Genomic DNA, 12,477 nt, shown 5'->3' with positions numbered 1-12,477 from the left:
TATTCAAATGATACCATAATGAAATGGGAACAGTTCATTGGCACCTGAAACCACAGTGAGAGGCTCCCAGCACACAGTAGAGCCATAGTCTGAAGCAAACAACCTATGCAGCAAACATCCTATCCGATGTCCAGCACCTCTCATCTTTTTAGGATTGCTCCTCCCACCGCAGTAGTTTTTCCTTAAGCGTCTGAGCAAATGGAAATCAGTCAATTTCCCAGAGTATTAACTTTATATAAATCCTCCGATTCCATTTGCACGAAGGCAAGAATGGCAACATCTTTTCAAGCAAGGCCTCATCATTTCTGCAAGTAATGTGTAGAGCAAGTTATGAAACGGCATGAATTTGCTATTGCGTGGCGGTCCAGAGAGAGGGCTATGCACTTGGACAAATGGGTTAGGAGCGTTGAAGCAAATTCAGAGCATTAGAAGAGCCCAGGAAGAGAGCAGTAGTCAGGTGCAAGTAGAAGTATACAAGTGCAAGTAGACACCATAAGTATACACATTTGCTTTTTTACAGGAAAGAGTATACACATCTCATTAAAACCTCTCTTCGGCAGAAACTTCACTAGAGTCAGTTAGATGGGATAGAAGACCAACATTTGTGCATGCACAGATGCCTCACTGCTACCTTACAACAAGACTGATTAATAAGAATGTAGCAACATCATCTGCCACATAGCCACGTCTATAGTGCCTGACAAGGATGGGCCTTTAACAGGGTGTCGGAGCATATAGCAACTGAGACTGCTTTTGAGAGGAGCATTTAACTTCCCCGCAGAGGGTCACTGCTCCGTCAAAGCCATACAGCAGTCCTTTAAATCCTCTCCACTTGATTTTATATTTCTAGTTCTTCTTGTTAGGGATCATTCTAACCATTTCCATCAATAAATTCCAAGTATATGTGGTTTATCTTCTAACCATCTAACTTCAAGCACTGTCTGCCCTGGATAGGGTGACGCTCAGAATTGATGGTCAGCCAGGATCCTGAAAGTGCCCTAGTAAGTTAACAGTGGTTCAGTTCATGGTTTATTAACCACCAGATCTTCCATTCGAGTCTAAGGAGAACCTGCTATAGGCTGCAGCTTCACAGAAATAAGTGTGCTCCATCAGTACTTCGGACTGACAAGCATGTTTTGTCCTCTAAAGCAATCTTAAAGATGGTGGGTAATACAGCACCCTCGACAAAGAAGCTTTTGCAGCTTTTTGAGGGTATAATGCTAAACTGGCTGTATTTTTAATCACTATTGCTCTCGCTCTCTGCTGGTATGTCCTTAATATCCCAGTGCTCGGGCTTTGCGGGGTTCTCCCTAAATGTATTCCACACTCACTGTGCATGGATGTCCTTCACATCCTTTGTGTTGTGGATGTGGTCCCACGCCCTATGCATTTATTTCAATTGTATTATGATGTCCTTTGCAGCCCATGTGTTCCAGCGCTGCTATTAGGTGCTTCATGTCTCTTCGGAAGCAACATCGTTCCCCTGCCTTGTATGTTAACTGTGGTAAGGAATCCTTCCCTCTTGTTGCTGTAGTTGTGCTGGATTGTATTTTACCCCTTTAATGCTCAGGTTGTTTCAGAACACCCTTCAAAGTCCATGTGAACGTGATCTTTTTCACACCCCCATGCTCCAGTTGTGGTCATGCGTTTCTCATGTACTGTGCTCTGTGCTGGGATGATCTTCACATTGGCTCTGTTCCAGCTGTGCTGGGATGTCTTTTACATCCTGTCTGTGTTGGGTGTTCATCATATAATCTGTCATCTGATAGTGTTAGATTGTCCTTTACCTACGCTACACACCTAGGCTGCGCTGGGACATTCTTCCTCATTCATCTGCTCTAGCCATGTTGGGATGTCCTTCACACCCTTGGGCATTGGTTGTCCAGGAATGTCCTTCATATCCCTTGTGTAGTGTTTGTGTCGGATATTTGGTACAAATCCTTTGCACCTGCTAGGCTTATGTCACCTGCTGGTATTCATTCAAACTTCAATGATGCTTGAGGCATGTTTCCACCCTAAGCTGTCCTGGAAGAACTTTTCAGCAGACAACACATCCATCTCTCTAAGTTGGCAGTACTTCTCAAAATACTTTTCTACCGTTTACAGGCTCCATACTTTGATCAGTTCCAGTAACACTCTTTCAGCGGTGCAGCCTGTAAGGGGTCACCAACGGGCTGCCTCGGAGGGAGGACGACCTATTGTTCAAGGGGATGTCAGGTATTTATTTTCAAATCTGTTCTGCTGACCGGTGGTGGAACCTGCCTCGTCTTTTGGTCCATCCTTCCCAATGCGAGCAGGAGATACTGTGGGATCTTTCTTAACTCACTTCTGTCGCTGGCAGCTGGACTCTTCGGGCTTTGCTTTTGTTGTTATACTTACATGCAGTAACGTATTTGTCCTCTTGTGGCCCACAGAGTGAAACTGCTACTTTTGGTTCTCTTATATTACTAACTACTAACAACCTACTCCCGCCTTGTTAATGAAACAGAAACTGCAGCTTGTACCACTCATGCATTCCCTTATTCTTGTATGGTCGCACCCCTCCTGTGCACAAGTTTTATGTCCACCTCAGTTTTACATTTTCTGGCCGATTGGTTCATACTGCAACCTTCTTAGTGCACTCATGAGTGTTTCCTACAAGTTTTGGCATTCTCCAACTAATACCGTGTAAGCAATTTTAGACCTTGTGTTGGGTCAGCAAAGCCACTTCAGGCCGGTTTCAAGGCATTTATTCTTTGTGGCAAATAATTGTTGCTATTTGACCTTCATAAGCCCTGCTTCTATTCTAGCCTCCAATGTACATTGAGATTTATCAAGGTGCTTGAGAAATGACCTTCAGCTGTTGCGTATCAAAGACACAGGAGTATTACTGCTGAAAAAGGTAAACCAACTCAGGTGTGGTACCTCAGTAATAATCTGAAGACTGCATCCTCCATTTTATTTTCTTCTTTTGGACGTTCCGAGGGTAGTAAATATTGGTGGAGACTAAAGAGCATGCTATATAATCATTTAGGTCCCAGTAGTGAATGATCTTGTTTTGTAGGAATCCCTCCCTTTGGTGTCAAGGGGCTACATTTCTCAATTTCTCATAGGTTCTACCTACCTTGATTTTCAGTAGACCAATGCTTGTCCTCCCTCAAACTTCCACCCAGTCTCGATTCTGGTAGCCACCTTTTTGTCAGTTGATTGGCAAGTTGGGAAGCCCAAAGGCCCAATGCTACGTGGTCCTCCTGCAATTTTCCCTACAGAATTCCCCAAAATGACTTTGTTGGCCTCTTCGCATCAAAGAAACGATGGCTGGAATAGGGTCCTAGCGAAGTCTCTCATTTCTGAAGGTCTCCCATGTCCATTCTGGAGACACTGATATGAGATGGGAAGTCAAGTTGTGTGTTCTGACACCATTTTGGCATTCTACCATCTTTATTACGGACTTATTCACATACTCTTCAGCAACTTTGTGCCCAAGTTGAGAGAAAGTCTTTTCAGTACTGTTGCTCTCTGCTGTTCTTGGTACCGGCCCATAAATTATAAACCTAGAGACAAGGTTTTAAACATTTTTTCTATTTCGAACTGCCTTGCAATTTTTGCTGTCACCCTGGAACATCAACTTCCAGCAAGAATCTGTAATTAGAACCATGACTCGGTTGAGGCTCCACATTCTAATCTCTCATGTAGTGCTTCCTCCCTCTCCCTTATGTAGGTTTAACATGGCCATCTTATTGTAAACCTCTTACAGAAGCCACTGCTACCAGTGGAATAGGCGGATGTGGAACACTTAATGGCACCACTGGTATTGCGACTTCCTGCATGGTCTTACCATGTAACTGCCAGGTCTGCTAGACCATTTCTGGCAATTGTCAAACTCCACTTCATTCACTGCAGATAATTTCGTAGCATAGTTTTTCTTACACATGCTTATTTAATCCTTAGCTTCTTCTCAGAATTCCTGTAGGTATACCATAGGGATCATAATCCACAGGGCATTTTTTTTAAAATCTTAATGCTATGCATGGAAACCTCTCACTACGCTTTCCTACCCTTTTTCTCTAGGAAGAGAACAATGTTTGCATGGTTTTCTTGTAAAGAAACTACCATGCACAAAGATGTTCTGTGGAAGTTTTACCACTTGAAGCAGAAGCCACATTCTGTATTATTTGCCAAAACTATTAGCCAATAAATACAGGTCATTCAAAGACCAGCCTAGTTTTTGAGCATGTGGCCACCATCCACAATCTGAATGGAAGTGTCAAAACCTGGGAGAATCAAGGTGAACAATTACCCACTGGGTATTAATTCTAATCATGATCTCACAACTCTTAGTCATGAAAGCAGATATGCCATGCCTCCGCTCCAGTTGTTTCCTTTGCATGTCCGCCTACTTATGACCACTGGTTAAATAATCGCACAAGTTTTTTAACGATTATAACAATCATTTTTGCATAGTCCCTTATCCCAAAGTTTTTGCCATTGTGCAATCCTCTGATATAGGGTGTTAATATCTCATAGTTTAATGGTACTATTTCAATGAATACTGAAAGGATGAATGGCTATGTCATCTTTGCTGGCATTCAAACATGTCTCACACAAATGTCCCCATCAAGTGATTACCTCACTGAGCTATATTTCTGACGTTTTAATTTTTTATCTGATTATTGAAAATTGATCACCAGGACCAAATCATTGTGTTTACTCATGAGCTCGTCTGTCTTCCTTCAGTGTGGACAGACACACTTGCTTTCAAATGACTCTTTTACCCCCATATTTGGAAATCTGTGTACAAGCAATATGGTTTGGGGTTTTATGGGGATGAGAAGGGCAGCCTCTGAGGAGCTGCCCTTGACACAGAAAGTGCTGGTATGCCATGTCAATCTTCTTGGGCCACGTGTAATATTGTCTTCCTGTCCTAAAGTAAAACAAAGTCGTAATTTTCAAATACAGTCACCATGAAGTATTAGATCGGGGAGCAAAGCTGTCAGTCAACTTTGGAGATGTGAGAATAGCCAAATTCTCCACTGTCAGCTCCTCACAAGAGAGCTCAGTCAGGCAGTGATTTCTGGAACTGTCAGGAATCAGCAAAGCGGAATAATAAGGTAAATTGTATTAAGGTTTTTTTGTCTCCTGCCACAGCCGAGTTCTTTAGTAGCCTGTTGAAGTGTCTATATATTCTTCCTCCTTAGTCTTCAGACCTGGCAGAAACTGCCAAATTGCATGTTAAACAAGCAAGCCTTTGCCAGTTTTCGTTCCTCAATGTTTTCCAGTCCGCTTGATTCTGGTAAGAAAGCAGAATGTCATTTTTTCTTGTGTCTGGAAATAAGAACCTTGGTTACAAAGGAACAGGCCACTGGAAGGAAGTACTCCAGTGGACTTCTGAGCCTTCTCCTCCCTGTTTTGCAGGACAAACATCTGCGTCAAGGAGAACTATCACAAGATGGATGGTATCTTGCATTAGTCAGTGCTGCTAGCTTACAGCTCTACTCCTCCTGCTAGACTGTTTACAGAGCCCACCAGACCCACTGTTCTCCATTGGCCGAGAAGCAGCAGTGGCTACTCTAGATGCCCTCTTCATGCAGTCCCTTTGGATGCCTCTCCTAAAAATCAAGCTTAATTTCCCTTATGGGTGCTGAGAGTCACGAGTCCTTAGTTTAGATGTCAATTGTTGCTTTTTCCTTCCCTTTCTTAGGAATCTGTTCCTGTGATTTGGGAACTGTAGAGAGCCAAATTCCATAGTAAGACAGTTGTAGGTGACCAGACCTACTGAGTCCTTTGCTCTTTCCGGTTATAAGCACCCGACATTCATTCATTATCATCATCACTTAAATGTTAGCTCACTGTTTTCATGTGCTATATATCGATTCACCCATTCATCCAGTTGCTGAGCCAGTCAATCCAACTAGCTGTTTAAGGAAACTGAGGTGGACATGCAGCTTTATGTCTGAGAGGTAGTACCGCTGTTGTATGTAAGGCTGTCCGTGCGTAGTAGTGGCTTGCCACTGTTTTGGGGTCTTAAATCTGGAGAAGCAGTTTCTGGTCCTGGTACAAAGTGGCATATGGTCCCTCTCTTCTGCATTCCTATCCTTACTCTCTATGAATGGAACAAACCAGCACGATGCATGATGCAGGTCTGCTCAAGGCCACCTCCTCCTTAAGCCTTGGGATCCAACTCATTATTATTACACTTTACCTTTCTTGAAATTTGAATATCACAGGTGAGTAGAACTAACTGTATGCTGCACTCTCTGAACCGGTAACCGCTGAAGTCTCTTTGTCTGTATGAACACTATCCTGCGCCATTTAACAGTCTGCCACAAATGTCATACATGAAAAACAGGAAGAATGTTTTGCTGAGTTCTATAGGCAACTCAGTTCAGGAGTACAACATCACAGGTGATTTTTACCTTGACATTTTTAAAGATTTACTTCATCATCACTGATGCATGACAACGCTTTACAACACTAATACGAGAGCCGAGAGGCAGCAGTCTAATGTGTGATGTGTGCTTGTTAATTTGGGATCTAGCCGACTCTTATGCTAAACCTGGCAGCATCAGGACATAGAGTGCATATATCCAGAGTAAAGCAGACATAAGGAAGAGGGAAACTCCTGCAATAGGTTGCGGAAGCTTGTATAAATCCAAACACAGCCCTATTTCCCTGGGTGTGCTTGCTTCCAAGTGTATTTCCATGTGCCCTCAAAGATGCTATGACGTTGCCCAAAAGTTTGAAAGGCTAAGTAAACATTCCATGTGCTCGTACAGTTCCTGTCCCAGAAAAACCTCCAAGATTAAGCAAATGTACGAACAGTGACTCAGAAGGCCACAGTGGAAATGAAACATCACGTTAAAAAAAAAGAAAGAAAAAAAGTGGGATTTTACTGAGGTTAGCCATAGCCTATAAAACCCAAGACGGGGGGGGAAGAAAATAAGTTGATCAAATAAATGGTAATGTTTTGCTAAACAGAACAAAGGCATAAGGAACCAACAACAGATAACATTTGTTAAATGGCTAGTGCCTGACAAAACTCTAAAGCCGCTCATCTCGTCTCAGTAGCAAACATGTGCAACTGAGTTAAAGTTATGTGAGATCATACCACTTCAGTGGAAACTCAGGTCTACCACTCGGCCACAAAATCCTAATGTATCCTAGTAAGAAAGATCATACCACCTCAGTAGAAATAGTGTTCATGTCTAGCAGACAGTGCAAGTCTAACATAATTAGCTGTAGGTTCAAATAAATAAGCAAGACAACATTTAGAGGAAAGGTATCATTAATTGTCCAGGTATTCCTGAGTGGAACCACCAACTAAACTGATTTTTGTTAAGGGAGTGGTACTTTCGCCAACAGAAAGTTTGGACATTAGGAGAAATCTGGTCTAAAATTTCAGGGCTTCTGAAAAGGAGAGGCTAATTTTTTTTAAATGTAACAACAATCACTGTGTCTATAGTACAAAACCGGCCTTAGACCTTATCTTCAGTGTTAAGTCAGACATAACTGACCTTAGCTAACTCTAGCTAAACATTTTACACCTTGGAGATGCAGGAAAGATGATGTTTACACAATTTTCTACCCTCTATTGTGACACTTGTTGCATGCTGCAGTTTCCAGTTTACTCCGATTTGCTGCTTCAAAGATGTTTTGTGCAGACAATAGTCCACTCCAGAAATGGTGAATGAAGAGTACAAACCCCACTGAGAAAGAACTGCATTTACCAGGCGTGCAGACAACCAGCAAACTGTGCAAAACCTTTGTCTGTGTTCAGAAAGGAACCTGTCAAACGGAAAGGTGGTTACACTCCATTCCAAGTGAATGGAGTGCATCCTAAGATATTGGAAAGGTTCTCATATAACATAAGTGATGCCCAGAGATCCCCAAACCCTCCAGCAAACCCTATTCTGTTAGAAGTCCAGCTTTGTTTATCTTAACTTGGTAGAAAGATCTATGCAGCTGTCGAACCTGTAAACAGAACTCTTCTTGTCAACTAAACGTAAGTGGGCCATAGGAACCTGTTCTCCTGAATGTTCTAAAGTGGATAATTGAATACCTAGGGAACAGTTCCACTTGTAGACTCTTGCCTTTTAAGTTAAGGTGTGTGTGTGTGTGTTCATCCAGTTATCAGGATGTGGATGGGATGTGTATCAATTCTTTGAACACATACAAAAGGTCTTTACAACACCACCAAGGTAATATCCAGCTTCCATTGAAAATAATAGTCAGCTGGTTGTTAGGCTTTTCAAGAACTGTTAGAAATGTGCTTAAACGCGATTAGGGTCTGACCATCCAAACCTAAAGAAAAACAATCCCACAAGAAAGAAACTTTGCACAAAGCTGCCAGTGAAGCTTCACATCTGAACAGTGTTTAAACAAACACAACATTAAGGCAAATACCTAAGATTTAAAGCAAACACCCAAGATTACCAAGTGCCAGTCCCTTCGAAAGAAATCCAGCATAACGTAAGGTAACCTTCAGCATCTGCTTCTTCAAAAAACCTAAAGGACATATTTGACGCTTGAAACTCCATTTAAAGTATTTGGGGATATACTTACCTCTTACCACCAGAAAGTTAATCAACAGAGGTTCTCTTTATACAACAATAATAGTGAGTTGCTAATTGGCCTTCTGGGAAGTTTGATGGAGGGGACTCTAGGAAAGGGTTCTCCAAATTCGGTCCTGGAGGGCCGGATCCATTCTAAATTTTTAAGATAGCCCCATTTTGATAAATGTAGTTATGTTACAAATCTGGCATGCATCCGGCTCTGCAGGACAGACTTTGGAGAACCCTGTTCTAGGCAATGCCTCAAGAAGACTAGTCAGTAAGTATTTACCAAGGTCTAAACCCATTCTGCAAGCTGTTGCTCAGTGGAATCTTCTCATTTTGGGACTATGTAATGGAGTTATACTTCTCATCTGCAAGTCTAACTTTCCTTGGTTGGAGCATGCTTATACACTTAATTCAGGCAGTCTACGGTTTGTGAACCTAGTTCACTCTTCAGTTTCATATTTCTCTCAAATCCTAATCCTCATCTCGTATACAATTATATCATGCCACACGCCTGCTTCATCTCACACATTGCGAGCAAAATTGAAATCTGTCTTTGTTTTTAGGTTGAATGTCTGGAGATAAAGGGCATCTCTGTGAGGGTGTCCTGTGTTGTCTTTTGCTCTGCATGGTATCCTTGTTGCCCCAGTTAATTGGTGGCGGTGCCTCAGTATAGAGTTGCACCAGATGACCCATTTATTTGTGCCCTGGAGGATGTTGTTTGTCACTCGCCTCTGAGCTTCTTCAGACCTCCTTGAATAGATCTGCTATAACATGTATTCACTGGAAATCACATTTGAATGGTATACGGTTGACCATCATTTTAGCACCTTATAGGTAGGCAGCTGCGTATACAGCCTTTATCTTGGATACCCTTGAAAAGAAAATCCCAAGTTACATACATGTGATGCCTTTTTTCTGAATATTCAGTCTTCACGCAGATTATCTTCTCGGAAATGTCCAATCTGTCCATCTTGATCTGGAGAACATTTAGTGCTCCCAAATGGGCAAAAGGCATATTTCATCTGCACAACTGCTAGGGTGTACACTTCACTCAATGAAAGTTCCATTGCGGCCCGTGATACCAAATACTAGTTTTCGCTCACAACAGAGGTCCGAAAAAAAGAGCGAAGACCAAATTTAAAAAGACAACTCATTTTTGAATAAACCATCCTCTGAAGCAAGGAAGGAGAAAGGAGCGATGTGAGGTATGCGGAAAGATCAGAAATAGTATTCCAAAGGCAGATAATTTGCTCCTTTAATAGATACAGCCCTGCAGATGTCTCGTAACATTTACAACACAAACAATGAACCAAGGAACAATTTATTTCTACCATCCTTTCAAAACATTACTGCTGAAGAAAAGTGGGCAACACATGCCACTTCCCTTGTCCGTAATGCCTGTGATGTTAGTAAACTTTGCACAGAAAACCACTCAACTGCCTAGTAAATGTCTGCAGTTGAAACTCTTCTGGACAGTAAAAGTTTCTGAGCTCAGATTCTTACGGGAGAGGAGAAGAAACATAACCAATTTCAGTGTAGAACACAAAGCACCTGGCGATGATCTGCCTCTAACAGAATGAACATTTATATTGCAGAGACCCCCACAATATTTTTTTTTAATTGCCTCCCTCTTTGCAACCTCTTTCAAAACTCAGAATGATGAGGCAGAGGAAAGGCCTTAAGTTAGTGAATTATCTGCAAGGGATGACATTGGGACACCACAGAGGACAAAAATGTGAGATTTACTCAGACAGGGCCTTAACCTCAAGAAGAAGGAAGTGTAAGGGGTAATGGCTAAAAGTGATTCCAGCTCCCCCATTCTTCATGCAGATGCAATACCATCTAGGAATGTTGTCTTCAATATTAGCAGTTTCAGCAAACATGAAATCATGGACCAAAAAGTTACACTCAAAAGAGGGAGCATGAGGATTATTAAGGAGACAGCATAATCTAAATCCTTCCACACTAGTATCCAATAAATATTGGTCTTCTCCTTGGTATCATAAGCAGGTCGACAAATTTAAATTTATTTTTTCTATCTGCAGGCATAGTAACAAACTTAAGGATGGTGAATCAAGTGAAAGAATAAAGCCCCCATCAAAACGTTTTGTGGTGGAATATTTTGCTTCAAACTTTATCCTCTAAGCTATATACCATGAGAAGCAGGATCCGAGTTAACCTTGCAGATCAGTAATTCCTGACTGTTCGGGACAGTGGAGCCATTGGATCTTCTAGCTGGCTACCATTCTGGTGCCATGGCGCTATCGAACGTCTTTGATGTCCCTTCTACAAACTACCATTTCCCTTTTGGGGAAAAAATGCTGGCGAGGTTCCTGTAAAACTGAAAATACAGGACCTAGCGCTAGTTCAATTGTGGGAAGTTCTCCTATTTTCTAAGCCACATCTTCAGTTTCCCTTTTATTTTCTAAGCCACATCTTCAGTTTCTCTTTATTCTCTAAGCCACGTCTTCAGTTTCTCTTATCTGGAAATTCTTGAACAAGATTCAAAACCGTGCTGGAAAAGAAGCATTGCAGATGTAAAACTTCAGGAACTTCCTAATTCCCTTGAAGGGTGGAGATCCCCTTTATGGACCTCTGATTCCTGAAGAAGTGCCCCAAAAAAGGAGCAGTTAAAAATGATGACCCTGATCCATAGCGTATGGGGCCTTGCAATGGATGCTGAATTGGATCACTCGATTTATAAGACACTTATTTCCTCATACTTCTAAAGCACTGGGATGCCTAACGCACCTATGTGTACATTTCAGATTGCATGTCTAGGGCCAGTTTGGCCAAGCCTACTTTTCTGTGTGATGAAGTGCAAATGGAATATTTGCCTCTCACTCACTTATGATGTTGTGGCGCATTTGGAAAAAGAAGTCTAATGCCGCACGGTTGTGTTCCAACCGCAGGCACCATAAAGTATACATGGGGTCCAACAGATATCTGGCTCATGAAGCCCAAGGTCTTGGGTGGTCAGTGTGGATGAGCTCCAAACAATCGCAAATACTGATAGAAAATGGTAGGAAAAACCACAATAAAATTAGACTCTGTCCTTATCCAAGTCTGATTGGTGGTCAGAAAAAATGAAATAGACATTGTGGAAGTTACTGTGTAATATCTATATTTGTGATTGAATACGCTCTTCTGCCCAGAAGAATGACTTTATATATTTCGAAGATAAGCAATCTGCATGAAGAAATACCCCAAAAAGGGTAAAAATAAATATAAAGCAAACTCAAGGAAAGGTCGTTCTGTGTAACATATATGTCAAGAACAGAATGCCACTTTTGCAGCAAGAATACGTCCTTCTTGGCATTGATTACAATTTGGAGAGGAAGTTGGAATCCACTGAAATAGAGGCTTCTAACGTGACATGATGAACAAATAAAAACCAAACCTGGTTTTCTTGGACACTTTTGTGCTTATTTAATTGTTCATACCTTGTCTTTTGTGAAATGGCTAAGCCCAATTTAATTGGTATATTACTATTTCCCATAGTGCCTCATTTTCTTTAGTTCTTGATTGAAAACCTCAGTTTTACAACACATCCCACCAAAAGAGAAATCACCTTTGGAGTTTTGATTCAAGAGTTGAACGCTTAAACTGCTCTGACCAGTCAGCCCTGCCTCCCTCAACCGGGTTCAGATAGTGCCATGCATGGAGCACCTTTCAACATGCCGGTCTGCCTGCTACACACTATTCCCTGACTGCAAAGTGCTTTTGTGTGATGTCGTGAGCTGTAAATACCTTGCTATCTTTTACTTCACAGTGCATTCAAGTCCAAAGATTCCCCCGCTGCCACCACGCCTCCACCCTTACGCAATGGGATCCCTGCATCCAGTACTGTCCAGAGCCTGTCGCAGTCACTAGAGGGCTCCAGCAAACTCAGTGTGGGTGCAGCACAGACCTCCGCTGGTCCCAGCCCCCATATGGCAAG

General features: G+C 42.0%; 1 protein-coding gene across 6 annotated transcripts in view; it reads left to right on the top strand.

Moving 5' to 3' along the window:
• ARHGAP17 (Rho GTPase activating protein 17) overlaps positions 1 to 12,477 on the top strand; it is a 325,425-nt gene that overhangs the window by 278,929 nt on the left and 34,019 nt on the right. For 3 of the 6 annotated variants that reach the window (XM_085629448.1, XM_085629451.1, XM_085629450.1), the window contains exons 18-19: positions 2,107 to 2,217; positions 12,310 to 12,477. The exon at positions 12,310 to 12,477 is cut by the window's right edge and continues 5 nt beyond it. In XM_085629448.1, coding sequence (XP_085485574.1) covers positions 2,107 to 2,217; positions 12,310 to 12,477 — 279 coding nt within the window. The remainder of the gene's footprint in view (positions 1 to 2,106; positions 2,218 to 12,309) is intronic. The other 3 variants (XM_085629452.1, XM_085629454.1, XM_085629449.1) reach the window with 1 other exon arrangement.

Source organism: Triturus cristatus, chromosome 10 (genome assembly GCF_964204655.1).
Source record: "Triturus cristatus chromosome 10, aTriCri1.1, whole genome shotgun sequence".
Classification (NCBI taxonomy): domain Eukaryota; kingdom Metazoa; phylum Chordata; class Amphibia; order Caudata; family Salamandridae; genus Triturus; species Triturus cristatus.
Note: the sequence above shows the minus strand (reverse complement) of the source record. Positions and strands in the feature narration are given on the sequence as shown.